Below are 27901 nucleotides of genomic sequence, written 5' to 3'. Positions count from 1 at the left end.
GCGACCGTTGCCAAAACGAACTCCACCCCCTGCTCTTTGTTCCTAAGAGAACGGAGACCTGCTGCGCCCTGCTCCCACACTGCAATTATTTGCACATGCTTGTACCTGTTCCTGAGGTCAGCGTCTACACCTCTTTCCGTTGGTGGCCAGAAGAACTCCGTATCCTCCTCAGCCTGGACTCAGAATGAGTCTAGATTACTCCCTGGCCTTAGGATCGCTCCGGGATCCCCAAACTAAAGGGCCGGCAGAAAAGCGGGTGAAGAGTCCCCGGACATCGCATCTCAAAGTTGATACCGGGGAGGGATCCACACCAGCGCGGGAGGGACACCCTCCACTTCACTGTGCGGGTTCCGTAAGTGCTACTGCAGCCTCGGACCCGAGGGCAGAGCACGTCACAGAGGCTGGGGGCCACGGTGCACTTCAGAGGGCTTGAACCTCCAACCCCGGAGGCCAGACCTTAGGCTGAAAGGCTAAATAAACTCCAGATTCCAGTTCTCTGGACTTACCCTTCCCAGTCCCGTCACTTGGACCCACCCCCAGTGCCTCAGTGCCCTCACTGTCGCTCCAGTTTGTTCTCCCTCTGAGCAGTCCTTGGAAAAACCTTTAAAACCCTAAATCAGACCGCGTCCCTCTTCTCTTCACAACCATCCGCGGCTCTCACCGCCCTCGGGGCAGAGAAACCGCACCTCCGCCCGCCAGTGCAAGCTTGGATCCGCCTCACGCTCCGTCCCCTGAGGGCAGAATCCTCCCCCGTCAGGCCTCCTGCAGCCCCCGCCCCGGCGGCCCCTCAGCCCGGAGTCCGCTCCCGCACGCAGCCCGCCGGCGCTCACACACGGGCCCCCGCCCACCGGTGCCTCCCTGTCCCGGACACCCGGGCCTGGGCCGCAGGGCTGCGAGCAGGCGCCCCGCGCTCGGGCCTTTGAGGTCTGGGTCGGGGGCTGAGGGGAGGCCCCGGGAGACGAGCGTTTACTTCAGCCGGGTCCCTGGGCGCGGCCGCCGCCATCGGACTCGGTGACGGAGACGACACCCGAGCCGGCGATCCGCGTCCCGGCCCCCGCGCGGGGCAGCCCGGGTGGCGTCGCCTGCCGCGGGCCTCACTCTGTGCGGCAGGGGCAGCGTCTCCCCTCGCTCCTTCTCGGTCCCGTCAGCAGAGTCCCGCGCCCGCCAGACGGTGCCGCAACAAACCGAGAAGCGCCCAAAACTGCCGCCACAGCGAGGACGCCGGAAGTCCCGCCCCAAGAGCTGTCAAACGCGCAGAAAAACCCTTCTCTTGTGCCGTCATTGGCTCAACCCGCAGCCCGTCGGCGCGGCGCCCTCTGGGTAACGTAGTAGGAGCCGCGGCGAAGACGTTCCCACCCGAACCGTCCCAAGGGCTCGGAGCTTCTGGAAAGGGTGTAATGACGTTCCGGAGGCTTCCTTAAGGGATTCGTGCAGATTTATAGGGGTACTGTCTGCAAGTGGAAAAAGTTTTTAGAAACATGATTTCAGGCCCCCTGAAGCTCAGCAGGCTCCCAGAGAATAAAGCCAGTACTTTAGATGCCCCCCAAGGCTACTGATACAAATGGACATATTCCATTAAGTCATTTCGACATAAACATGTACATTCTTAGTTGTACACGAATAAACATTATCTTATTGTTCTTCACATGCCAAGAAACTTCAAGAGTCAGAAGGGAGTTGTTTGAGTTTCATTATGTTCAGTCAGGAACAAGAGGAAAAGACTGGATAGGTTCATAACAGGAAGATGGAAGAGGGAAATGAGATTGCCTTGAAGCAAATGCACAAGGGTGAAGCTTTGCCCCTGGGTCCCACAGAAAACGTCTCTCCTCCCTATGTATTGTGACTGAGTCCTACCCATTGAGGAACAGCTTAATCCATAGGGTATTTCTTTCCCTATATTCCAAGATATCCAACTCCTTTCAGCAATCAGACATGTATCTCAAGTGGAGAGCAACTAAACAAACGCTACTTTAAAAAAAAAAAGATTTTATTTATTTGAGAGGGAGAGCACTGAGGGAGATGGAGAAGCAGACTCCCCACTGAGCTGAGATCCTGAGGTGGGGCTTGATCCCAGGACCTTGAGATCAAGGCCCAAGCCGAAAGCAGATGCTTAACTGACTGAGCCACCCAGGCGCCCCGCAACAATTGCTATTTTGATACGGGACAGTGGCTGCATACTTCACACTCAACATAAGGGCAAAAGGAGCACGTGAATCCCAATATTAAGGGGGTACCTGAATCTCAAGAGGAAGGGAGCACCTGAACTGCATGGTCCCATCCACTTGCTGGGAAATGATCATTTCTCCTGTTACTGAAGGGAAATTTCTGCAAGAGGAATTCAGATTATTTCTGAAAGACAGTAGTGAAATAGAAATGACAGAGTTATTGATAGTGTTTATGTAGTTCTTTAAAGATAGTGGCAGGAAGGGGCGCCTGGGTGGCTCAGTGGATTAAGCCGCTGCCTTTGGCTCAGGTCATGATCTCAGGGTCCTGGGATCGAGCCCCGCATCGAGCCCCGCATCGAGCCCCGCATCGAGCCCCGCATCGAGCCCCGCATCCTCCTCTTTCTCTGCCTGCCTCCTCTTTCTCTGCTTCCTCCTCTTTCTCGGCCTGCCTCTCTGCCTACTTGTGATCTCTCTCTCTGTCAAATAAATAAATAAAATCTTTAAAAAAAAAGATAGTGGCAGGAAGCTCTGGGGAAACATCAGGGAAGGATGAAAAAATTTAAGACCTCTCTGAATTTGAGAAGTCATTTAGGTATGAGAGAATCCACTGAGCATGTGTCTGTGTTGGAACCTTGGTCACTTGAATATATTGTCTCCACAAGGAGATTATTTTTCATTCATGAGCACATTGAGCAATACCAGCTTGGGGAGAGAGTTGAAGAGGACATTAGAGTAGCCGGAAGAGTAAATGTAAACAGGGAATCTGTGGTGTCATGTTTACTCACTGCTCTAAAAGTGCGTATTGAGGGGTGCCTGAGTGGCTCAGTGGGTTAAAGCCTCTGCCTTCAGCTCAGGTCATGATCCCAGGGTCCTGGGATCGAGCCCCGCATCGGGCTCTCTGCTCAGTGGGGAGCCTACTTCCTCCTCTCTCTCTGCCAGCCTCTCTGCCTGCTTGTGATCTCTGTCTGTCAAATAGATAAATAAAATCTTTAAAAAATAAAAATAAAAGTGCATATTGAGCACAAAAATAAACCACTTAGAAATTTATTTCTTCCAAGAGTTATGGCAAGTACTTCATAAGCAATGTCAAAAAGAGAAGCTAAAAATAACTTAATTAAATGAGAGTATGTAAAAATGTACAATTTACATAAGATGAAAGTCATCAAAAATTTTTAAAAATAATATAGGCAAACTGAAAATATTCTGTGAATCTCAGTGAATCCTAGATTAACATGCTGTTGAAGAACTGCAGTCATTCACGGACAACAAAGTCCTACCTCATGTCCTTGTGCAGGCACAATTAGGGACTAAGCTGTGTACGTCTTGCTTTCATGGACAGTAATAGAAAAATGCCCACCCCACAGTTTTTCAGGCTGGGACTTAGGTAATTAGACTAAGTTACCACTAATCAAAGGCTAAGAGGGGCGAAAGCTTTAGAAATTCCAATAAATTTAACAGATCCAAAGTGAGTGCTGAGTTCAGAGTCTACCAAAGCACATCTATGTCTAGTTACATGTCAGGGTCACATGTAGACCTTCAGGCATCTACAATTCCTGGTCATTCCTGCTCTCCAACTTTTGCAACCTTGTTATCACTTTTTATTTAATATTACTTCTACTTCTCTAAATAGGAGATGACATTGCATCTACTTTGCATGGGCCACAGATATTTGCTGGAAAGGTAATGTCACAGACACAATAGAGAATCCTGAACCCACGACCAAAAGAGAAGAGCATGGAGATTTTCAGCCCAATGCTTATTACTCGCTATTTTTATAGAGATGCTATTAGGGACATGGAAACACAACAATCAAACACACAGACACACTCAGTATGCTAAAATTTTTTAAACTTTTTATTTCCCTGATGCTTCAACATCCCCACAAACAGCCTGTGAAGACCAGGAGACCAAATAACCAGTGTGAGAAGGCTGGTCCCTGCCCCAAGTTCCCCTTCTTGCTTTCCCGTCTCTGATTCCTGTTGGTGTTTATTGTTTCTCTCTCTCTGGTCCTCTCCTGCTTGTTGAAAGGCCTTCCTGGGCTCTCCTCCCATCTGGCCCCCTGAGTCTGCACCTGGCCTCGGTCTTCTAGGACCTGTGAGTACAATAAATTCTTGACTTTCATATGCCTCTCCAAGTGTAGTTTCTGCTGCCCTGTTGGAGTGATCCTTAAAGACTGCAAGGGGAATGGGACGATTCTGAACTCTGGGGAAAGGCCCCCAGAGATGCCTTTGAGCACTTACTGCCAGGCTTGCTTACTGAGCCTACTGTCTGCACCGTCCGGGAAGGTTCCCTGTCTTGACAATCGCGCCCTGCTCCGTGCTGCTTGGTGTTGCCCCTTCCTTCCGAGCGCAGCCACGTTGGCCTCTCCAAGTACAGACCCTGTCCCCAGCCCAGTAATGCACCCGGGACACCGCTCTCCGGCTGCCATCCCGACAAGGAGGAGGAATTATCCTCTGGCTCCCAGATGCGGTACTTCTCTGAGAGCCTCTGGTAACGGGGATTTCAGGTCTCCAGCCACCGAGCCGCGCACCTCCCCGGAGGCCGTCGCTATGCGCTGAGGGCTGAGAGGGAGACCCGTGCGCAGCGCTCAGTGCTTTTCAGTAGCTTTTGGGGAAGATCACCCCTGCACCCCTCCCTGTGGGGGCAGGTGGCAGGTCCCCAGCATAGTCCTCTCAGACTCATGCTAAGGGTCCTGGCTACCCCCACCCCCACCCCCCCGCATCCCTCCCGCGGTGGTTCGTGGTCCCAGCCCCTCTGAGGCGGAGCCGGACGCCCTGGAAAGGGAGCCCACAGCTTGGAGAGATAGCCTAGTGGTCAGCGCAGGAGGCGGGGGGGGGGGGGGGGGGGGGAAACAATTAACTGCCTACAGATAAGAGCCATTCTAAAAGGTTTTGCTAAAAGAGAGGGAAAAGGGGGCGCCTGGGTGACTCAGTGGATTAAGCCGCTGCCTTCAGCTCAGGTCATGATCTCGGGGTCCTCGGATCGAGCCCCGCGTCGGGCTCTCTGCTCCGCAGGGAGTCTGCTTCCTCCTCTCTCTCTGCCTGCCTCTCTGCCTACTTGTGATCTCTCTCTCCGTCAAATAAATAAATAAAATCTTAAAAAAAAAAAAAAAGAGAGGGAAAAGAAGAGAAAAAGAACAAAGGCAAAAAGGCTGATTATCGGGGCGCCTGGGTGGCTGAGTGGGTTAAAGCCTCTGCCTTTCGCTCAGGTCATGATCCCAGAGTCCTGGGATCGAGCCCCGCATCGGGCTCTCTGCTTGGCGGGGAGCCTGCTTCCTCCTCTCTCTGTCTCTCTGCCTGCCTCTCTCCCTACTTGTGATCTCTAACTGTCAAATAAATAAATAAAATCTTTAAAAAAAAAAAAAGGCTGATTATCTTGCAGTTGGGGCCTTACTAAGGGTAGCTACTGCCTGGAGAGGTCAGCGGCAAACTACCCCCCCCCCCCCCCCCGCCCCCCGGCCTTTTCAGCTTATCAGTCAAAGACAGGAGCAAAGCCTGGGACGGGGCGGAGGGGTACCGCCTGCTGCTCTAGAGGCATGGGGAAAAAAAGAACTTTACACCCCAGATACTCAGGGGACGCAGATGTGGCGAGCATAATGCTAGCTCTAAATTACTTATTGATTTGAAAACACACCCTTACATACAAGGGGAGAAAAATTAAAAGGTGATTAAATAAACTGTGCATGTTTGTATCCAAATGTGTATATAACCAAATTAAAACAAGTTTCCAGGGGTGCCTGGGTGGCTCAGTGGGTTAATCCTCTGCCTTCTGCTCAGGTCATGATCTCCGGATCCTGGGAAAAAGCCCTGAATCCGGCTCTCCACTCAGCGGAAATCCTGCTTCTCCTCCTCTCTCTGCCTGCCTCTCTGCCTAGTTGTGATTTCTGTCTGTCAGATAAATAAATTAAAAAAAAATAGTTAATATGGCCCAATGTAAGTTAAATCAAGGCCTTCAGGATCGAAACTTATTACATGAAACTAATTAACAAAGGGATGATTATCCCACTGAGCCTCCAGCCCAGCTTTGCCTGTTTTCACCTGCTGGTGGGGGGAGGGGGACAACTCTTGCTGGATCTCCACAACTGTGATGCTGTGGTCCTATCTACCAAAGGCCCATACCCGATGTCCGATATTATTAAAATTACTGATCCTCCTCAATTAATAGCTGGCAAATAGTTTGCACTTAGAGATTTGGCAAACAGTTTCTGTTTAATCAGCCTATTTTAACAGCTTCTCAAATGCCGTTTCCTTCCACCTCCAAAGGGACACAACACACCTTTTCCAGTCACGCCTGGGTTAGCACGACAGCTCTGCCATCTCACACAACCTGCACAGAACCACCGTTCTCCTAAAATACAGGTGTGACATTACACTGATGACACCCTCCTCCAAGCAGATTCACTTGATCCACTTACTGGGGTTTGGTGGCAACATACTTCTTACTTACAAATTTAAATCAAACTCAACGGCCAGTTCCGCTAGTGCCCTCAGAAACTCCACTAAGAGGCTTTGGCACTCTTCTCATGCCTCGTGGAGTGTCTGGACCAGAATGATAGATGCTAGTTGTCCCAGGGCCTCTGAATCAAAACTATCCCTCTCAGCCTTGGGATATACGTCATTAAAACAACAAATAACTTGCTACCTCCTGGGCTTTGCTGGGAACAGAGACTCTCGCAGGAGAGCCCCTGACCCTCCAAAAGAAGCTTCCCACTATGCTCTGGGAAACACAGCACAGACACCAAAGCCTCCCTAAGACATGATGGAGCCAGATCTGGGCCATCTGGTACATTCCATCAGTCTGAGGGGGTGGTCTCTTTTATCCTCAGTCCCTTTCCACATGCCAGGATGCTGGTGGTCAACTTGCCCCCAGACCCCTTGGTTACCCAGAGAGCCCCCTGGGATTAACTGAGTGAACAGACACAGGATTTGGTAGACGATGTGAATGACATTGCTAACCATTGTAGATGATGCAGCCCAGTGGACTGTTGCTGCTTTCCATCCCTTAGGTTATCTCTGATAAACGCAGGACCCAAGGAACAGCACACTTGGTCAGACCCCACTCACTCGTGGGAGCCAAACGCGGCACTTGAACTCACGACCCTAAGATCAAGACATGAACTGAGCTCAAAAGTCACATGTTTAACCAACTGAGCCACACAGATACCTCTTCACTCACTCTTAATATCTCCACAACCAAGACGGCAAGTGCTATCCATCCTTATTAGTATTGTTAATGCTGTTGAGGCATCACCGAATAGACTGCATTGTAAATTGATAAAACTTCCAATTTTTCTGATGCTTCAACATCCCCACAAACAGGCTATGAGCACCCCAGCAGATGACAGTTGCACCAGTGTAGTAAGGCTGGTTGCTGCCACAAGTTCCTCTTCATACCCCGCCCCCCCGCCAACTCCCTGACTGTGACCTTCAGTCACACACGTGAAATCCCGTCTTTTGCTTGTGTATTCCCCCCTCTCTTTCTGGGTTCCCCACATGCTTGCTTGAGTCAGTTCCCTGGGTGCTCCCCCCATACAGCTTCCTGAATGGGGTATGGTATAACTCCTTCCTCTAGGACTTGTGAGCATAATAAATCCTTTGATTTGGGGGTACCTGGGTGGCTCAGATGGTTAAGCGTCTGCCGTTAAGACCTGCCTTTGGCTCAGGTCTTGATCTCTAGGTCCTGGGATAGAGCCCCAACATCAGGCTCCCAGCTCAGTGGGGAGTCCACTTCTCCCTCTCCCTCTGCCTCTCCCCCTGCTTGTGTGCACTCTCTCTCAGATGAAGAAATAAAATCTTTTTTTTAAATAAATAAAATCTTTTAGCAATAATCGCGCCTCGGATAAACCTCATTGGCTACGATACTGCCACTGCGCAAAGCTAAATAAAATCTTTTAAAAAAAATTCTTTACTGGGCGCCTGGGTGGCTCAGTGGTCATGATCTCGGGGTCTTGGACTTGAGCCCTGCATCTGGCTCTCTACTCAGCGGGGAGCCTACTTCCCCAACTCTCTCTCTGCCTGCCTCTCTACCTACTTGTGATCTCTCTCTGTCAAATACATAAATAAATAAAATCTTAAAAAAAAAAAAAGTGTGGACAGAGGAGAGGGAAGCAGGAGGGAAAGCATCCCTTGACCACTGGGAGCAGCTCTTCGTGTCCTGTGGTTGAACGTTGCTGGGTTTTAGCAATAAGCACCAACATTACACATTCGTGCATTCATGCAGTGGACTCTTTGTTGGCTACCTGAAATATGTCAGCCACCTTTCTAGGCACGTGAGATGCTCTAGCGAACAAACTCGGAAATTCCTCCCCCCCCCCCACAGTTTAGTGAGGACAGTACACGGACAATATAATCAGGAAATGACACGTTCTAAACAGGGAAGTGCCATGGAAATACACGCATCTGCATTCGTATTTCTACATCATTCCACTGGGGCTGCACCTGAGGAAGCTCCTGGTGTGGAAGGAAGTCCTCCGGAGGCCCTCTTCTGGTGAGTCTTCAGGTGGCGGTGGTAGGTGGACGACTGGCGGTAGCTTCTGCGGCAGAGGGAGCACTCGTAGGGCTTCTCTCCTGTGTGGATTCTCTCATGCGCCAGAAGGTTGGTTTTGTGGCTGAAGGATTTTTCACACATGCTGCACGGGAAAGGCTTCTCTCCTGCATGAATCTTCTGATGCACGTGTAGGTCTGACGCTTGGAAGAAGCCTTTGTCACACTCAGCACAAGTAAATGTCCTCTCGTTATTGTGTCTTCTCTGATGGGCTTGTAGCTGAGAGAGATACCTGAAGAACCTGGGACACTTTTCACATCTGTATGAGTTTAGGGTTTCACGGCGTCCTCCTTGCTGTCCCCTACATGTGGATTTCCTCTCAGTTCTCTGGTGGGTAGGAACAGGCTCAGGGGTGACCTGGACTGGTTGAGAGAGAAACCCTGGTCCCCCCTCCGTAAGGACCTCTTGATAGGAGGGTCCTTCCAGGGCCCCTTCCTGGGACCTGGCTGTGCCTAGAGCTGCTCTTCTGGAGCTAAGTGGATTCTTCAAAGAAACACTGTCCTCTTCCTGGATAATGAGCAGGGAAGGTATTTCACTGCTTTGACTGGTAATACTGTCATTTATGTGATAAATGTTGTCACCATTTTCTTTAGCTTTCTCTCCTGTGGGGGATAAAGTGACTCGGTGAAGTCGTGCCCAAGAAAGAGCCACCTGCATCACGTTACCCGATTTCAAGCTTTACTACAAAAGCTGTGATCACCAAGACAGCGTGGTACTGGCATAAAAACAGACACATAGACCAGCGGAATAGAATGGAGAGCCCAGATATGGACCCTCAACTCTATGGTGAAATAATTTTCGACAAAACAGGAAAAAAATATTCAATGGAAAAAAGACAGTCTCTTCAATAAATGGTGCTGGGAAAACTGGACAGTGATATGTAGAAGAATGAAACTCGACCATTCTCTTACACCGTACACAAAGATAAACTCGAAATGGATAAAAGACCTCAACGTGAGACAGGAATCTATCAGAATCCTAGAGGAGAACATAGGCAGTAACCTCTTCGATATCAGCCCCAGCAACTTCTTTCAAGATATGTCTCCAAAGGCCAAGGAAACAAAAGCAAAAATGAACTTTTGGGACTTCATCAAGATCAAAAGCTTCTGCACAGCAAAGGAAACAGTCAACAAAACAAAAAGGCAACCCACGGAATGGGAGAAGATATTTGCAAATGACAGTACAGACAAAAGGTTGATATCCAGGATCTATAAAGAACTTCTCAAGCTCAACACACACAAAACAGATAATCATATCGAAAAATGGGCAGAAGATATGAACAGACACTTCTCCAACGAAGACATACAAATGGCTATCAGACACATGAAAAAATGCTCATCTTCACTAGCCATCAGGGAGATTCAAATTAAAACAACATTGAGATACCACCTGACACCAGTTAGAATGGCCAAAATTAGCAAGACAGGAAACAACGTGTGTTGGAGAGGATGTGGAGAAAGGGGAACCCTCTTCCACTGTTGGTGGGAATGCAAGTTAGTGCAGCCACTTTGGAGAACAGTGTGGAGACTCCTGAAGAAATTAAGAACAGAGCTTCCCTATGACCCTGCAATTGCACTGCTGGGTATTTACCCCAAAGATACAGATGTAGTGAAAAGAAGGGCCATCTGTACCCCAATGTTTATTGCAGCAATGGCTACGGTCGCCAAACTGTGGAAAGAACCAAGATGCCCTTCAACGGATGAACGGATAAGGGAGATGTGGTATATATACACAATGGAGTATTATGCCTCCATCAGAAAGGACGAATACCCAACTTTTGTAGCAACATGGACAGGACTGGAAGAAATTATGCTGAGCGAAATAAGTCAAGCAGAGAGAGTCAAGTATCATATGGTCTCACTTATTTGTGGAGCATAACAAATAACATGGAGGACATGGGGAGATGGAGAGGAGAGGGAGTTGAGGGAAACTGGAAAGGGAGATGAACCATGAGAGACTATGGACTCTGAAAAACAACCAGAGGGTTTTGAAGGGGCGGGGGGGGTGGGGGAGGGGAGTGGGAGGTTGAGGAACCAGGTGGTGGGTAATAGGGATCAGCACATACTGCATGGAGCACTGGGTGTGATGCCAAAACAATGAACACTGTTATGCTGTAAATAAACAAATAAACGAATTAAAAAAAAAAAAAAGAAAGAAAGAGCCACCTGAATCCCTCTGGTACCTCAGCTTACCCCACTCACCTTGTCCTGTTTCCAGGGAAGTATCTTGGGGAGTCCAGGAAGGTGTCCCCATGGACGTCCTTGCTGGGGATCCTATTAACAGCTGTTTTGTTAGATGGATAATGACTTCTTTTAAAGGCATATTCTCAGAAAAGAGGGCTTCCTGTCCCTGCATGTAGACATGAACCTGTTATAAACAAACAGTGATCATTGTTACATATTCTTCACTAATGTGTCTTTCCTAATGAAAAAAGATGAAGGGGCGCCTGGATGGCTCAGGCGTTAAGCACCTGCCTTTTGCTCAGGTCATGATCCCAGAGCCCTGGGATTGAGCCCATCCCTGCTCAGTGGAGAGTCTGCTTCTCCCTCTCCACACCTCCCTCCTGCTCGGGCATACACCCTCTCTCAAATACATAAAACTTAAAAAAAAAAAAAAAAGAAGAAGATGAATACTACAGTTTTCTGAGGGAAGATCCAGCTCTTGTCAAGGCATTTCATCTCATCCTTGAAGTTTTGCCCAACCGACAACTTTTCAGTGAGTTCTTCCACCATCTCTCCAACGAATCTCTCTTTTTTTAAAAAAGATTTTATTTATTTATTTGACACAGAGAGAGATATCACAAGTAGGCAGAGAGGCAGGCAGAGAGAGAGGAGGAAGCAGGCTCCCCACCGAGCAGAAAGCCTGATGCAGGGCTCGATCCCAGGACCCTGGGATCATGACCTGAGCTGAAGGCAGAGGCTTTAACCCACTGAGCCACCCAGGCGCCCCTCTCCAACAAATCTCAATGAACTAAATTGATGTGTTGGTTCGTATATTACATCCCACTGAAAGAATGGCTAGAACACTTTACTTTTGCTCACTTTGGTTGCTAAAGATTCCCCTTGGTGAGGAAGAGTGTAATCTGACAAATAACGGCATCTACAATAACTTCTTTCTCTTCCAGCTGCCTCCTACTGACTACTTATTCCTTACTCCTTTCGGCCCTTCACTCCAGGGGAAAAAGAACCTTCTACTCACTAGGTTAGGTGGCTTCACAGAACTATCACTCAGAGCCTCCATGAATTTCGCCAGGTTTCTGCCACTGGATTCCCATTTCTTCTTCAATGTAGACCGATCACTCCAGTGCCTGTTGATCATGAACTGTTCCAGGACCACTTGAAAAATGATTTCATCCTTGCTGTGTTTTTCTGGCTGCAGCCATGAGTAAAATGATTTATAGAGTCTCTGCAGTTCCTGCTTTGCATGGGAGCCATTGCCATTTTGAAATAAGTTGTGCCGAGCATCCTTGAACTCAGAAATGTCCTTTGCCTTTTGGAAAGCAGGTCCTTGGCGGGGTGTAAAGTGTTTACTTTTTGATCCAGGGTCATCCATGGATGGTTCACACAGAAACGAATCTATTCTTAGGAATATTTATCAGAGACTCAACTTCCTGGATTCAGTTTGTGAAGTCCAGTGTTTCTGGAGATCTGTTTCAAAACAAAATCAGGACATCTATAAATAATATTGGATGTATTTTTTTATCTTATTTTACTAGTTAAAATAATAGTCAAATGTTGCATAGCACTGATAGTGGTGGATCCTTAAAAACTATAAGTTATGGGCGCCTGGGGGGCTCAGTGGGTTAAGCCTCTGCCTTCAGCTCAGGTCACGATCTCAGGGTCCTGGGATCAAGTCCCACATAGGGCTCTTGCTCAGTGGGGAGTCTGCTTCTCCCACTCACTTTCCCTCTGTTCTTTACCCTCAATCTCTCTCAAATAAATAAATAATATCTTTAAAAAACTGTAATCTACAAATAGAAGAAATATGTATTTAATTATAGCACTGGAATAATTTTAAAAAACAAAAATAAAATATAAATTTCAGGCCCATATTACTCCACTGGTGAATTTTATGAGACATTTAAGAATGAAATAATGTGGGTGCCTGGGTGGCTCAGTGGGTTAAGCCTCTGCCTTCGGCTCTGGTCAAAATCTCCGGATCCTGGGATCAAGCCCTGCATCGGGCTCTCTGCTCAGCAGGGAGCCTGCTTCCTCCTCTCTCTCTGCCTACTTGTGATCTCTGTCTGTCAAATAAATAAATAAAATCTTTAAAAAAAAAGAAATAAAGAATGGTGTTACACAAGAGCATATAAAAAGACACTCCTCTTTTAGTTAATGAGGTTAATTAATTAACTTTATTGATGATAAACCTTTTTTTTTAATGATTCCCCCAAGAGAGCAGAGAGCCCGATGTGGGGCTCGATCCCAGGACCCTGAGATCATGACCTGAGCTTAAGGTAGAGGCTTAACCCACTGAGCCACCCAGGCGCCCCAGGATCTGTATTTTTAAAAAATTTCCTACTGGGGCGCCTGGGTGGTTTAGTCGGTAGAGCATGCGACTCTTTTTTTTTTTTTTTTAAAGATTTTATTTATTTATTTGACAGAGCGAGATCACAAGCAGGCAGAGAGGCAGGCAGAGAGAGAGAGAGAGGAGGAAGCAGGCCCCGCTGAGCAGAGAGCCCGATGTGGGACTCGATCCCAGGACCTCGGGACCATGACCTGAGCCGAAGGCAGAGGCTTAAACCACTGAGCCACCCAGGCGCCCCGAGCATGCGACTCTTAATCTCAAGATTGTGAGTTTGAGCCCCATGTTGGATGTAGAGATTACTTAAAAATAACATCTTTTTAAGAAATGTCATATTATAAAACAAAAAGATGAGGAATCAGTATATTACGTGGCCACAGAAAACGAACTGGGTTTTGTTAGAAGATATTTCAGTGTCATCCTCATTTGGTAAGTCTGACAGGATTAGCCATCCTGATCCCATCTAGAAATGAAATAGAGATGAATTCAGAACAACACAGAAGAAAACGGAATACATTTTTTTCCTCTCCCTAATCCAGATGATTTTGGTATACAATGCTAATTTCCTCAAGTCCCCCCCATGTTACTTTCCCTTGCCCTCAGGAAAAAGTATTAAGTCCTTCCCGGTCTCAGGAGGCCTTGCCTGGGCCATCGCACCCTTCTACGCCCATCTTAGGTGTCTACATCCAGGTATGCTCGTCTTCTTCTCCCCCTGCAGCTCTCTTCATCTGTGCCTCCCTGCAAGTTCTCTTCTTCAGGACCACCCCAGGCACATGCAGACCACACAGTCACACTTGCCGGCAACTACTCAATCCCACAGGGACACCACTGTAGAGCATTGTGATTAAGACCTCGGAATTCAAAATCCGACTGCAGGTTCGGTGTGGAACAAGCTGTTCGGCCCCAGCAAGTTACCAATAAGGTCCTCATCTGCCACAGAATTCTTTTCTTTTCTTTTTTTTTTTTTAAAGATTTTATTTATTTATTTGACAGAGAGAGACACAGCAAGAGGGAACACAGCAGAGGGAGTGGGAGAGGGAGGGGCAGGCTTCCCCACGGAGTAGGGAGCCTGATGTGGGGCTCGATCCCAGGACCCTGGGATCATGACCCGATGCTTAACGACTGAGCCACCCAAGCGCCCGGTCACAGAATTCTTAAAAACACCCAGCTTTTAGAGTTGTCACTGGAACTCAATGAGTTAACATATGTAAAACACATGGACAGACCCTAGCACAAGGTTAGCCTTCATAAGGGTGTGCTGAATGGCTGGTACTTACCCTTTGACTCTTGGCCCCTACCCCCGACGCCAATCCGCTCTAGACCAACACTCTAACAAGATATTGTAACAATGTCCTACTAGAAGGGCGCTTGGGTGGCTCAGTCTTGATCCCAGGGTCCCGGGATCAAGCAGTGCTCAGCAGGGAGTCTGCTTCTCCCTCTCCCTTTGCTCCTCCCCACTGCTTGTGCTCCAGCTCTCTCTCTCTGGCAAGTAAAAAAAAGTCTTACCAGAAACAAAATTAACAACACAACAGAGCTGTACAAAAAAGCTTCCAAAGGGTGAACTCTTTCAGTCTGGCCAGGATTTTACAAAGCCCACAACATCAATACCTACGCAGCCAGAGCATCAGTCAGAATAGATCATCCCTGGCAGAGCAGGGGCCGCTTTTAGGCAATAGGCTTGAGCAGTGGAGTGCAGAAAGGACCACAGCGATCCCCATCAGGCGACCCACCTCAAACCATCCAGAGGCCCTAACTAATCACTGAGCTACTTACAAGCAGGAATAGCTACCAAACAAACAAACAAACAACAACAACAACAACAACAAAAAGAAAAATTCCTTACGTCACCATACCTCCTCACCTTCCTTCTTTAAAAACAGCCCCTAGCCCACTGCCCATTACAAGCAGTCTCTCCTTGGAGCTGCCGGCTGCCTTGAGGTGTATTCGATAAACCTCTATCAACTTCGTTCTGCGTCAGCGAATCCTCTCACCTGCTAGGACAACGATTTCCACCTGATCTGGCCGCCCTACCTTTGGGGGCCCGCATCCAACTGAGAGACACACCACACCTAATGCCTGAATAAGCCCCATATTTTTGCAACTAGGAGTTTCCCCGCAATGATTATACCCACATAAGCATGCACAAAACATGAGCAAAAAAACTGTTAATTTCCTTTTTGTTCTGGAAACTCACCTACTCAGGAAGACTGACCTTCCAACTGGGTACTCCTGGGCCAAAATCTCCACTGGCTTTTCCGCCTGCTTAAGGCTCCTCCCTTTTATAGGGTGTGGGGTCGATGATGCGTTTAACAGACATGATTGGATAAAATCTTCCTGTTGATGGAATCCCTGATGGCATCTCCATCTTGCTCCAGCTTCAGCTCTCCAACACACGAGATAGCATCCCTGGTGGGGGGAGCAATTGGCCACAATCAAACACACTAATATTTCTGCAGTGAGATGTGACAACACTCACACTGAGGGAGAATACAAGATTAGCGTTAGTGTCACATAAATTCTGGCCAAGCTTTGTCTTGAGTGAGTCTCACACAAACTTGCCAGTACTTTCTAATTTCCTGAGATTGTTGGATTGCAAGTGTGGCAGAGAACCAGGCTAATATTCCCTTGTCCTGTGTCAGTCCCAGGCTGGTGAATTGGAGCAATCCCTAGGACCCCAGAGGAAAGGTTCCTAGTTCAGCGAAGAGCCCACAGGGATTGGACACTTCAATGGGAAGAGAGAAATCCGTGTTTATCTTTATGTTGAGAAAGTACATCATACCGGAGACATTTAATATAAGGATAGTGTGAAGGTGAAGTTACAGTGCTGTGAGACTCCTGGTTTGAAAATCTGGCTGGTGGGGTACTGTCCCGCAGTGAGTAGGAAGAAAGGCAACAGGAAGAGATTCTATGAAACTCAGCACTTCTGTTGCCTCTCTCATGAGGAGTGAGACCATTCCACAGAAGATGAGAGATACATCACCATTGGGCAAGCTCAACATTCTACCCATTTATCTTGTTTTTAATTTATCACTCCCCTGCCTCCATCATGGAACTTAATCAAATGGAGGGCCGGGATTTTCATCTGTTAGGTTGCCCACAGCAGTCTACATGGAACCTGGCACTTGGTAGGTCTTCCTCAGTATGTGTCAAATTGAAATAGATTTTTCAGCAAGACAAGGTTAAAAGCCTCCCCAAAATGCTGTGGCAGCAGTAGCGGGGTGGGGAGGATCAGACTGGACTAGAGAGAATTATGGAGTAGCTATCTCAAGACAGTTTCAGGGCACTGAAAGATGGGCAGCAGACTATATTCCAAAATCACCACAGAGAAATTAAAAGTTAGAGGAAACTCAGATTCTAGAAACTAGCAAAGCCCAGGGGGCAATCAAGGCCTATCTTAGATTTGGCTGGATCCAAATTAAAGACTTCAGGGAAGGGAAGAGTTGAGAAAATCACTCTAATTGCTCACTTAAATCACCTGGAAGGCACCAGCCACCTCTGGTAGTATGTAAGCAAAAGGTAAAGAGAAAGGGATCCATATATCACTAAAGAAAGACAGCAAACCATGAGAAAAGAGAGCAAGAGGAGAAAGGAACAGAGAAAAACAACAAACAACCATAAAACAAGTAACAGAATGGGAATAATTACATACCTAGCAATAATTACTTGGAATGTAAATGGCCTAAATGTTCCAATCAAAAGTAGGGTGACAGAATGGATTAAAAAGCAAGAACCATGTCTATGCTCCCTATAAGAGCCTCTTCAGACCTAAAGACATCTGCAGACTGGGGCGAAGAGATGAAAAAGCATTTGCCGTGCAAATGGAAGTGAAAACGAAACAAGGTTAGCAACACTTAGACAAAATAGATTTTAGAATTATTCATGCAATCGTATTAACCATAACAAATAATAATATCATATACTTTCTTATAGATTGTCTTTGTGACTCAGGAAAAAAGATATTTCTTCCCCCTTGAATTACTGTCTGTATTATACTCTGCATCCCACTCTTTCCCACATTCTCCATTCATTTATTTGTCCTCCTCTTTGTCTATCAGACTTAAAGGCATTCCTTTGCACTGTGTTTCTCCGACCTCCCTGTCCTCTAAATACGAACATGACTTTTAGCCTTGTCTATTTCACATCTGATGGCAGAAGCAGCTGCAGCCATCAAGTAAATGGACTGGCTTCGCCATCACCTTGTGGCCTCTTCCCTCTAGTCATCCTTCAGGCTAGCTGACCAGCCAGTATGTGCCCAATCTCAGCTAAAATCCTGAGTCTATTCCAAATGCCCTCCTAACTCCTCAATCCAATGTCTCCACTTGAATGTCTCAAACGCACCTTGAGCTCATATTCCAACACCCCCCAATTTCAGTTAATAGTCTTGCCATCCAAACAACTTTGAAACCCAGATTCAACCTTTGGCCATAATACCCTACACGCAGTGTTGAGAAACTGTGACTGCCTCAAGTAAAGTCTGCTCCGATGTATGCGTGTCTCTTTTGTGATCAGTCTTGTTGCTGGTGTTTTCTATCCCATACCAATTCCCCATGCATCTTATACATGGTCTGCACGCAGTAGTCATCACTGTGTAGGTGATTATTTCATGCACCAATGAAACGGATTTGTATCCTACTTCTATTGCTACTTCTGCATTTATTAGCTAGAAATACTAAAGAAGCATAAATAATTTTCCATAATCTTCTATTGAGATACCTAAAAATACAGTCTGTACCAACATTAGCAATTTCCAGAATAATTATTTGGATCATTAACATCATCCTCAAACAATAACCAAATGCTTTTTGTTTTGTTTTTTTAGAGAGAGAGTGAGGGGGGGAGGACGGTGGAGGGAGAGAGAGTTGGTTTTTTAAAAATTTATTTTAGACAGAAAGAGCACATGAGTGGGGGAAGGGAGAGAGGGAGATAGAATCCTCAAGCTGACTCCGCACTGAGTGCAGAGCCTGATGCAGGGCTCAGTCCTAGGATCCTGAGATCATGACACCAGCTGAAAGTAAGAGTTGGATATTCAACCCACTAAGCTACCCAGGGGCCCCCAAATGTTTATCTCAGGGATAAGATGTCCCCTTTGCACATGTACTCAGGTTGTGATTATAATAGCCACTACCACAGCAGGAAAAAACATTTGTCAGTGGCTCTCCTTTCAGAAATTTAATTTCTCACAGTTCTGGAGACGGTAAGTCCAAGATCAAGGTAATGGCAGATTTGGTGTCTAGTGAGAGTCCACTATCTGGTTCACAGATAGCTGCTTCTTGCTGTGTCCTCACATGGTGGAAGGGTCAAGGAAACTTTCTAGTATCTCTTTTATAAGGGTACCAATTCTATTATTAAGGCAGAGCCCTCATGACCTAATCACCTCCCTAAGGTCCCATCTCTTAATACCATCACGTTGGGCATTAGGTTTTCAACATATGAATCGAGGGGCATACAAACATTCAGACCATAGCAGTATCTCTGTTAGGAAATTCAGTTAAAAATATATGGAGGAGAGGAGAAACAGGTGGGATTGCTGGGGCTGGAATACTGAGATGTATCCATACAGGGAAGAATTATTTTTGCATGGGAAATAGGCAAAATGCCACATCATCTGGTTCCTCCTCCTCCCCCCCCCCTTTTTTTTTTAAGCGGGGTAGGGGCAGAGGGAGAGAGAGAGAATCTTAAGCAGGCTCCATGCCCAGCACAGAACCCAATGCGGGGTTCAGTCTCACAACCCTGAGATCATGACCTGAGCAGAAATCAAGAGTTGGATACTTAACTGACTGAACCACCCAGGTGCCCAGTAGGGCGAAACTCACAAAGTTGACTCTAATGCTTCAGTCTATTTGAAGAGCAACAAGATGTTTATTAGTTCCAAGTTCTGAGTGAAGGTACTTTGTATCTAAACGACACTATAATAACTTTATGATATCTTGTGTTACTCCCCCATACAGTGAATGCGGGAGTAAGTGCCCCTTGTGAAGTCTTTAAGCAAGACTACAACAAGGCTGTGTAAATTATACTCAGTGGCATATGGAATTAAAGGATTCTTTACACTCACAGCTCCTAGAAGAGGAGGCACCATACCTCATATAAGCGGCCAGATGGGAGGCCAGATGGAGCCAGGGAACTGGCTCAACCAAGCAGGTGGTGAGCCCAGAGAGAGAGAGAAAGGACCCCTAAACAAGTGTCATTATTGGGAGTCAAGGGGGAGTACACAAACGACTTAAGGGAATTCATTAATGCCCTGGAATGTCACTAGATCACAGGGAAGGACAAGAAGAGGAAGCGGTACAGGGGACTAACCTTATTATCACACCGGGGTACCTGGTCACGTGGATGGGGTGCTCACAGCCTGTATGTAGGATGTTGAGGCAGCAGGAAAACGTGGTTTTAAAACATTTACAGTACAGTGTGCCTGCTCGCTCCATGAGAAAATTTAAAATAAAAAGATGAAGAAAACGCAATTTCGGAAACTGCGGAAATTTCGGTGCGTCTCCTTTGGGAGTATCCGATGCTGCCCCCTTTTTCTCTGGAGCCTCTGCACACCCTCTCCCAGCGCCGCGTCCTAGAAAGAGCAGAGGATTCCTCGTTGGATAGGAGGCAGGACAAAACTACATTACCCAGAAGGCCGTGCCGCACGAAGGGGCGTCGCTGGGTCTGCTGGCAGAGGCGGGACTTCCGGCGCCGCGGGTGGGCGTGCTTGTGACGTTGCCGGGGAGGAGGCGGCCTGTTGAGTTCCCGGTGGCTCATCGGGTGGGCGGGGAACGGCGGTGACCGGCTTTGCCCGCATCCCTGCGGGACGTGGGGGAGGGCGGGCCGAGCCCGCAGGAGCCCCGCGGCCGAATGGCGCCGTCCGTGGACCCGGCGCAGGTGAGTGGGCTTGCGGGGAGGCAGGGCCCCGCGCCCCTGAGCCTCGCCGCTCCCCCGGTCGCCGTTTCTCGGCTCTCGCGGTGGGGCCTTCTCGGCTCCAGAAGGCAGGTCGGGGTCCCGTGGGGGAGCGCCCATCTCTGGCAGTGGGTGGGATGCTGTGTGGAAGGGACAGGCGTGGCTCCTGCAGTCCCCCTCCCCGCTTCCCTCCCAGCTCCGCCCCGTGTGTCCCGACCCGTAGTGCCCACCGCGGATTCTGGCCGCGCCCTTTTCCGACCCCGTGACCTTGAGCGAGGACCTCTGCTGCGCTGGACTCGTGTGTTCTCAGGTGTGAAACAGAGGAGTATGGACAGTTCCTCGTCCTGGGTTGAGGGAACTAGAAAGTGTCCGTGGGTTTTGTGTGTCCTGGGAACAGGGTCCCGGGAGCATCGCTCTGGGACCTCTCTCCTCTGAGATGTCTCCTGAGCCTGTGTTGGTCTTGGCTCAGCCCAGTGGGAGTCTCGCCTCTAGCGGCTAAAGCTAAGGGCTGGGGTGGAGGAGCCGCAGGAGTGGTTTTTTGGAATTGCTGCTGTGCTAGGGCAGAAAAGGTGGAAGGGCAGGCAGTTTATCTTTCCGTTTATGGCAAATGGAGCTGGCTTTCCCCTGACAGTAGTGAATCTGTTTTCTTGTTTAAGACACTCAGTTACATTTGAAAAGTGAGTCCATTCAAATGGCCGGTGATGATAGTGTGCACTAACTAGCGTGTGCCATTGGACACAAACGCACAAGGGGATCCAGGTGAGTCTCCAGCAGTCAGCCCTGTACCCTCTTCATAGCCTTGATCATGGTCAGCGCTTATCTCACTCCCATCCACGGGGCACCCTCCCTCACTTTATTTCAGACCCACTCCAGTGTGCCATCCTGAAAGGTGCCTTCCATGTTGCCCCATGTAAAGTGGACTACAATCTTTTTAGTCTCCTTGCTCTATTTTCTTTTTTTTTTTTTAATATTTTATTTATTTGACAGAAATCACAACTAGGCAGAGAGGCAGGCAGAGAGAGAGGAGGAAGCAGGCTCCTTGCAGAGCAGAGAGCCCGATGCGGGGCTCGATCCCAGGACCCCGGGATCATCACCTGAGCCGAAGGCAGAGGCTTTAACCCACTGAGCCACCCAGGCGCCCCATCCTTGCTCTATTTTCTTGTCTTTAGATTCTTTAGGGCCCTCTGACATAGTCTTGCTGATTTTAGTTGCTTGTTTAGGATGTGTCCAGCCCTGGATCGTGAGCGCCTGTTGCTGCCCTATGCCAAGACTTAGAATGGCCTGGGCTTGTAAAAGGTGCTCAGTAAATGGTTGAACAAGTGAATGGGTCTCCCCCTCAGGGGCTCCCATCATACTTATATCAAATGCACGCAGCCTCCTCTGTGGCCCTCAGGGCTTTGTTCCATCTGCCCCAAGACTGACCTCAGTGATCCCCTTCGGATCTTCCCTTGCTCACTGCACCCAGCTGGGTGGTACTGAACCTGCCAAAGTCCTTCCCATATTGCAGCCATTGCCCTTACACTTCCCTTTGTCCTAGGCCCTGTCCCCACATCCCTGCAGGGCTGTCTCTCTGTACTCCTGTGCATCCGTGTCACCACTTAGAATAGCCTTTTTTAAGGTGCCTGTTTTCTGGTAATGCTGTCACCTTTTACTGGATGTTCAGATCCTTTCTCTGCTCCTAAAAGTGAGACTGGGGGCAACTTTCTAGAGCTTCCTGAGCCTCCGGCTGCTGGAGTTAACAGTGGCATTCACCTCGTGGGCTGTGGGAGGGTTAGTAAAAGTCACAAAATACATTGAACACATTCCAGGCCAGGCACTCCACTGTTTGCCATGTGAACATTTTCTCTTTACTTCTCAGAACTGCCTGGTGAAGTGGGAACGATTATTGTACTGATGTGGAAGTCAAGGCTTAGAGAAATGATGGGATGTCCGCCCCATGGTCACAGCTGGCAAGTGTCTGATTCAAGAGTCTTAATAAAGTCCCTGGGAGTCTGGCTCCAGAATAGGGGATTTTTAGTCACTTTATCTCCGTGTGTGAAGCCCTCAGCTGGGGCGGGCACAAGGGGAGGGAGGACCAGGGAGACTGAGCCACTGTTGCCGCAGTTCTCATTGTTGGGATTATCGTCATGATCACTTTCCCTGTTCCTCTGATGTCCCAGATCACCTACTGTCTGCCCCCACGTTCTTCATGGGAATGCTGCTATCTGTAATCTCCAGCAGCTTCCCAGAGGAGGTTTTCTCTCAGCCATGATTGCATTATGTCCAAAGGCTACACACATCTCCCCCTTGGGCCCAGCACAGAGCTCTGCCCTCAGGAGGCCTCAGTGAGTCAGGCCTGGGTCTCTCCATATCTCGACCAGAGACTGAGTTATAGGGCCCCATCCAGCAGCATAAGGTCAACATCATTACCTCTGTTTGATTTTTCAGGTTTTGGTGACCTTCAAGGATGTGGCTGTGACCTTCACCCAGGAAGAGTGGGGACATCTGGACCTGGACCAGAGGGCCCTGTACCAGGAGGTGATGCTGGAGACCTGTGGGCTTCTGGTCTCATTGGGTAAGGGCTCACCTCTCATCCCTGTGGGGGCAGCCCAGCCTTCTTGATTCCTGGCTGATTAAGAAGGTCACAGGAGCCATCTTCCATCTTCCCCAAAGACCCTGCAGTTTTCTGAGTCCTTGTCCTTCTACCTGGTCTCCCTGTATCAGGTCGGCATCAGGGATCATTTTGGATGGAAACAGCCTCCTCCTGAACGCAGACTCACCCCAAGACCCAGCACACTCAGGCTGCGGACTATTGGGTTAGGTGTCTGGGGCCCAGTTAGTATAGCTGTGAGTGATGGGTTGTCCTCAGGAGAGAGGGTAAGTCAGGCAGATCCCCATATTTTCATCAGTGCCCCAGGGATCTTCCTGAACAACACAGTCTCTGTAAAAAGACCCGTGGTGTTTTCATGATTATCACATGTTCTCCTGAGGCCTAGGTCACAGCCCTCCACTGGGGCAGGAGATGCTTTAGAAAGTGCACAGGAATGTCACAAAATGCCAGGTGTGGACACCTTGAGAAAGCCAGTCCTTTGACCACCTCAGTCTAGAATGTTGATTGGCGTCAAGAGAAAGTCTCAGAACAGTGCTGAGTATTTCAGGTGCCCTAATTGCGGGTAATTTTTCCAGCAGAAGGAACAGCCTCTGGCTCACAGTCCAGAGCTCTCTGCATGAACTTGTTGGGCTCTAATGGCATTACTTTGATTCTGTTGTTGTTTTGATGGTAACCTGCCATTTATGGAAAGTGAACTTGACTTTTTTCATTTACCACAGCAAAACAAGAGTTCCATTTTAGAACAAAATACTTAGCAGAAATTAAATGGGGTCCATTTAAAGAGAGGCCATCAGTGACAATGACGCCCTGTGTGTGAGAATACAGACCAGTCACTCTGAGTTCAGGTGGGAAGGCGGACGCCAGTGCTTAGATGAGTTGTGATGAGTCGTACGTAGGAGAAATAGGGGAACTTAAAAGTATTTAGCCAGGTGGTCATAACCCATCATGGGTGCTTCAAAGAAGGTATCTCAGGGAGTGACATTGGAACTGAGCATTGAAGCTTGGAGGGGAAGTGGAGGAGGGGTTCCAGGTAGAGGAACCATATAAGAAAAGGCCCTGAGGTGAGAGTGAGCTCAACTCCTGTCAGAGCCAAAGGAATGTCTGGTTCACTTTTTCTCCTGCCCTTCCCTGAGCTCAGTGGCAGGCACAGAGGACACATCGGTGGCTGTTACTGAGACCTGCCCGAATGAGTCCCAGCCTGAGGGTCAGAATCTGCCAGTGGAGACTTCCGTGGGTCCTGATGCCTCAGCCCTTGAAATTCTGTGCAGAACCCACGTGTCTATGTTGAGCCGTATCTGGCTGCATGAAACAAAAACAAGCTGGAAAATGGCTTCCCTTGAAGGAAATTCCCCATCTCACCTAATGGGAAGCCCCGGGGTGGGGCCGCCCTGGGTTGGAGGTTGCAGCTACATGGTTCTGTCCTCAGTGATGTGCAGGTTCTCTGCTCCTCTCCCTGGACCAGGCATCTCCCTGTTCCTCAGGCTGGCTCCCTTGCAGGCCTGTGGGGTGCTGCAGCCAGGACTGGGGAAGCAGCCCCTTGTTCAGCCTCCTGTCGTGCTGGAATAAAGGCTTTGTCTTCAGCTCAGGTTACCTGCCTGTCTCAGAATACCAGTCCCATCAGAGATGCTATTCACCGACTTCTTCCCCTGGCAGGTTTTAGTTCTCTTGGGGAGAGAGAATTCCCTAGCAAGAGAGCCCAGAAATACTGATGGCTAGGCCTCAGCCCAAGCACTTTTGTTTCTTTCTGTTTGAGGTTGGAACCAAGCATCCCTAAGTGTTTCTGATGCACGGGGTGTTCGAGAACAGTGACTTAGATTAATTACAGAATCCCTTCTGGAAGGAGGGGCTCCCCTTCCCGGGGTCCCACGGCTGTGTGTGAAATGGTTTTTGCCGATGAGATTCAAAGACATTGATGTTGTCTGGATAGACAGGACTACCTTCTGTGGCAGTTGAAGCCAAGAATGGGATTTGTGCGCTTGGTTTCCAGGTCACAGATCAGCATTTTCTTCACAGCTTCATCCAGGTCTTGGCCCTGCCATGAAGTCCCAGATGGGATGGAGACACTGCTTTCTTCTCATACACCATGACCTTTTTCTTTCTCCATCAACAGGGCATCCAGTTCCCAAAGCAGAGTTTGCCCACCTGCTGGAGCATGGGCAGGAGCTGTGGACAGGAAAGGGAGGCCTCTCCCGTAGCACCTGCTCAGGTAGGAGCAGACAGGTGGTCAGGGGTGGGGGGTGGTCAGGGAGCCTTCAGCAGGCAGGGAACCAGTGCCTCTGAACTTCATGTGAAACTCCTTGTGACCTCTTGGTCACATTCCTGGAGAACATGAATGAGAGATGGAGTCTGCTAGTCTCTCAGATGAGGAAATTGTGCTTTGAAGAAGAAAGTAACCCATCCAAGACCACTCACTTGGTAGAGGCGGGACTGGAACAATGGCTTTCTGGCTGCAGAATGCTCTTAACCACCATGTGATGCCTCCCAGCGGAGCAGAAGCTTGTCATTTATACCATTGGTCTCGGAGTGTCCCTCCATCCCTCTTCTTCAGTCTTAATTCTCTTCCTTTCATGATGATCACCCTTCAGTGTTGGCTACACCAGGTACCTGGGGCCCTCTCTCCCTTTAACTGTTCAGCACTCCCCAAGAGTGACCCTACCCATGCTTCCTTCCATTCTAACCCAGTGCTCCCTTCCTCTTCTCTCTCTGGCAATTCTAGTTCTGCATTAGGACCTAGCTCATGGGACACTTCTGTGGGAAGATGACCTCTTTTTCTTCCCAGTCCTATCTGGTGCCACTTCTGTGTACTCTCTTAACACCAAGAAATACCAATTCTTGAAGCAAATACCCCACAGACAGTGTTCTCAAAATTGTCCTCTCTCCTCTTCTCTGGACTGTGAGAAGGGGTCTCCACTCCAGATCCTTGGTTCCCTGGTCCAGCCTGTCCTCGGGTTTTTCCCTTGAATGGTGTCAAGGCTAGAAGGACTGCAGACAGTCATTGGAAACCCAGGTCCAGAGGTGGGGAACACAGCAGTCCTAGGGTGCTATTTCACCCTCACTTTCCCACTGAAGTGTTGAGTTTGTTTCTTACATATTGAATCACTAAAAGTACCCCTCTGTGTGTTGGTTTCTCTGCAGGTGACAGCACAAAACTTCAGACCAGGGACCCAAGCACTCCTCAGCTGGTTTTGTCTGAGGGAGCCTTGCTCCAGGGAAGCCCGACTCAGGGATCTTCAAAGGACTCCAGGTTGGCGCACGCCAAGGATTGGGAAGGGCTTGTGGAAATGCAGAAAGGTCAGTTGAAGCCTGGGACAGATGCTCGAAAAGAGACCCATCTGGGGAGAATGAGCCTTGAAGATGATGGTTTGGGGACAGAGGATAATCTGCACTCCAGGGTGTTACAGGAAAGAGTGTCTCAGGGACATGTTCTCCGTGAATGTGACCCACAGGGACGAAGTAAAGGCCATATGATTCATGCCAGGAATATTCTCTACAAATGCAAGCAGTGTGGGAAGGGTTTTAACCGGAAGTGGTACCTCGTTCGACATCAGCGGGTTCACACTGGAATGAAGCCCTATGAATGCAATGCATGTGGGAAAGCCTTTAGCCAGAGCTCAACCCTTATTCGCCACTACCTCATTCATACCGGGGAGAAACCATACAAGTGTGTGGAGTGCGGGAAGGCCTTCAAACGCAGGTCCTACCTCATGCAGCACCATCCAATTCACACTGGGGAGAAGCCCTATGAGTGCAGCCAGTGTCGAAAGGCCTTCACCCACCGCTCTACTTTTATTCGGCATAACAGGACCCACACTGGAGAAAAACCCTTTGAGTGCAAAGAATGTGAGAAATCCTTCAGCAACAGAGCACACCTGATTCAGCACTACATCATCCACACGGGAGAAAAGCCCTACGATTGCGTGGAGTGTGGGAAGGCCTTCAGATGCAGCTCGGAACTCATGCAGCACCAGCGGATTCACACCGGGGAGAAGCCCTATGAGTGTGCCCAGTGTGGGAAAGCCTTTCACCGGAGCACATACCTCCTTCAGCACTCTGTCATCCACACGGGGGAGACGCCATACAAGTGCCTCGAGTGTGGGAAGGCCTTCAAACGCAGGTCACACCTCCTGCAGCACCAGCGGGTTCATACTTGAGAGAAGCGCTCTCGGTGCCGTGAATGTAGAAAGGCCTTCGCCCGCTGCTCCTCTTCTGTCGTCGCGAGGGGAGCGCAGTGGAGGAAACAAAAACAAAAACCCTCTCAGTGTAAAGAATGTTGGAGAGGTTGTTTTTGGGTCTTCAGGCACATGAGTAGTCATACTGGAAAGGAGGCCTGTGATGCAGTGAACATGAGAAAGCCTCCAGCCACTGCTCTCTGCCCACTTATCATGGGGTTCACACCAGAGAGAATTTCGAGAAGGCACGTCACCCATGGGTCTACCTCTGTCAGCGTCAGAGAAAGCCTCAGGGAAACACATTCTGAACGCAACTACTGAGGAGTCTTTAGCCAGAAGAAGTTACTTACCATCTGAGAATTTGTAACAAACAGGAACCACATCCTTGTCATTACTGTGAGAAAACCTGTGACAGGTCAGCACCTAAGAGTCAGATAGAATGGGACACAGCATAGGCCTTACTGTGAGAAGGATGTTGGAGACAGACAGTGGGTACTGTGCACTTACAAAGACCTCCAACCACAGATCTTCCCCTTGGTTGATGCTTAGAAAGCCATCTCAGCATTATTTTTTAAAAGAAGAAAAGGGGGATGGAAATCTAGACTATAAATGGAAAAAACAAATGTCTTCACCAACTGTCAGATTTCCCTGCCAAACCTCTTACAGTTTTCATCGGTTTTATTATGTTGGTGGGGGAATGTTTGAGAAAAGAGCCCTTCATTTTTATGTGTGTTCATGGCTCTTCTGCCAGGAAGCTTGGATCGTGAGGACAACTCTGGAGACGTTTGCTGGAAGCCTTGTTGCATACATCTCTACCCACAGGGAGCATCATTCTTTGTGAGAAATGTCAGCTCTGAGTCATGAGGTACTTGAACTTAGAAGTAGAAATCTGAAAATAACATCACCTGCCACTTGCCTCTGATGTCTGAGAGCAGGGTCTGCATACAACAGCCGCATTAAAACATGCTCCCTTGGGACTGCTTAAGGCTTTGGTATTTATAAGTAAAACTCCTGTTTCTGTGTTTTGT

At 48.6% G+C, this 27901-nt stretch overlaps 2 protein-coding genes and 1 pseudogene across 5 annotated transcripts; 1 reads left to right on the top strand and 2 right to left on the bottom strand.

The window, feature by feature from the left end:
• Positions 1-638: 638 nt before the first annotated feature.
• LOC123930645 (zinc finger and SCAN domain-containing protein 4-like) lies at positions 639-19979 on the bottom strand. The gene is made up of 7 exons (XM_045986835.1): positions 19850-19979; positions 11907-12283; positions 10910-11075; positions 8603-9310; positions 1357-1451; positions 1099-1242; positions 639-938 (listed from the first exon to the last, which is right to left on the bottom strand). The coding sequence occupies exons 1-7, from the start codon at positions 19977-19979 to the stop codon at positions 639-641; spliced, it is 1920 nt and encodes a 639-aa protein (XP_045842791.1).
• On the bottom strand, positions 7937-8043 carry LOC123931985 (annotated as a pseudogene).
• Positions 19964-27901, top strand: ZNF550 (zinc finger protein 550). 4 transcript variants are annotated; one of them, XM_045989588.1, is made up of 6 exons: positions 19964-20099; positions 20311-20424; positions 20771-20873; positions 22542-22668; positions 24815-24910; positions 25840-27901. In XM_045989588.1, the coding sequence occupies exons 4-6, from the start codon at positions 22635-22637 to the stop codon at positions 26853-26855; spliced, it is 1146 nt and encodes a 381-aa protein (XP_045845544.1). In that variant the 5' UTR covers positions 19964-20099; positions 20311-20424; positions 20771-20873; positions 22542-22634; the 3' UTR covers positions 26856-27901. The 4 variants fall into 4 exon arrangements, with proteins under 4 accessions (XP_045845544.1, XP_045845543.1, XP_045845542.1 ...); XM_045989587.1 differs by lacking the exon at positions 20771-20873; XM_045989585.1 differs by lacking the exon at positions 20771-20873 and having other exon boundaries at positions 19991-20099; positions 20338-20424.

The sequence above is a fragment of the Meles meles genome, chromosome 19, assembly GCF_922984935.1.
Source record: "Meles meles chromosome 19, mMelMel3.1 paternal haplotype, whole genome shotgun sequence".
Classification (NCBI taxonomy): domain Eukaryota; kingdom Metazoa; phylum Chordata; class Mammalia; order Carnivora; family Mustelidae; genus Meles; species Meles meles.
The sequence above is the reverse complement of the archived record's forward strand: the minus strand, read 5'-3'. Positions and strand labels throughout refer to the sequence as shown.

Excerpts from the sequence above, each read along its gene's own strand:
- LOC123930645 (XM_045986835.1), bottom strand. The coding sequence starts at position 19,979 with ATGAGCCACCGGGAACTCAACAGGCCGCCTCCTCCCCGGCAACGTCAC. Across the intron at positions 1,452-8,602 it reads CACACCAGGAGCTTCCTCAG|ACAGTACCCCTATAAATCTG; the intron begins GTGCAGCCCCAG and ends TTCCACTTGCAG. Across the intron at positions 939-1,098 it reads CGCTGCCCCTGCCGCACAGA|CCCCCGACCCAGACCTCAAA; the intron begins GTGAGGCCCGCG and ends GCCTCCCCTCAG.
- ZNF550 (XM_045989585.1), top strand. The coding sequence starts at position 20,073 with ATGGCGCCGTCCGTGGACCCGGCGCAG. Across the intron at positions 20,425-22,541 it reads CTGGACTCGTGTGTTCTCAG|GTTTTGGTGACCTTCAAGGA; the intron begins GTGTGAAACAGA and ends TTGATTTTTCAG. Across the intron at positions 24,911-25,839 it reads CTCCCGTAGCACCTGCTCAG|GTGACAGCACAAAACTTCAG; the intron begins GTAGGAGCAGAC and ends GTTTCTCTGCAG.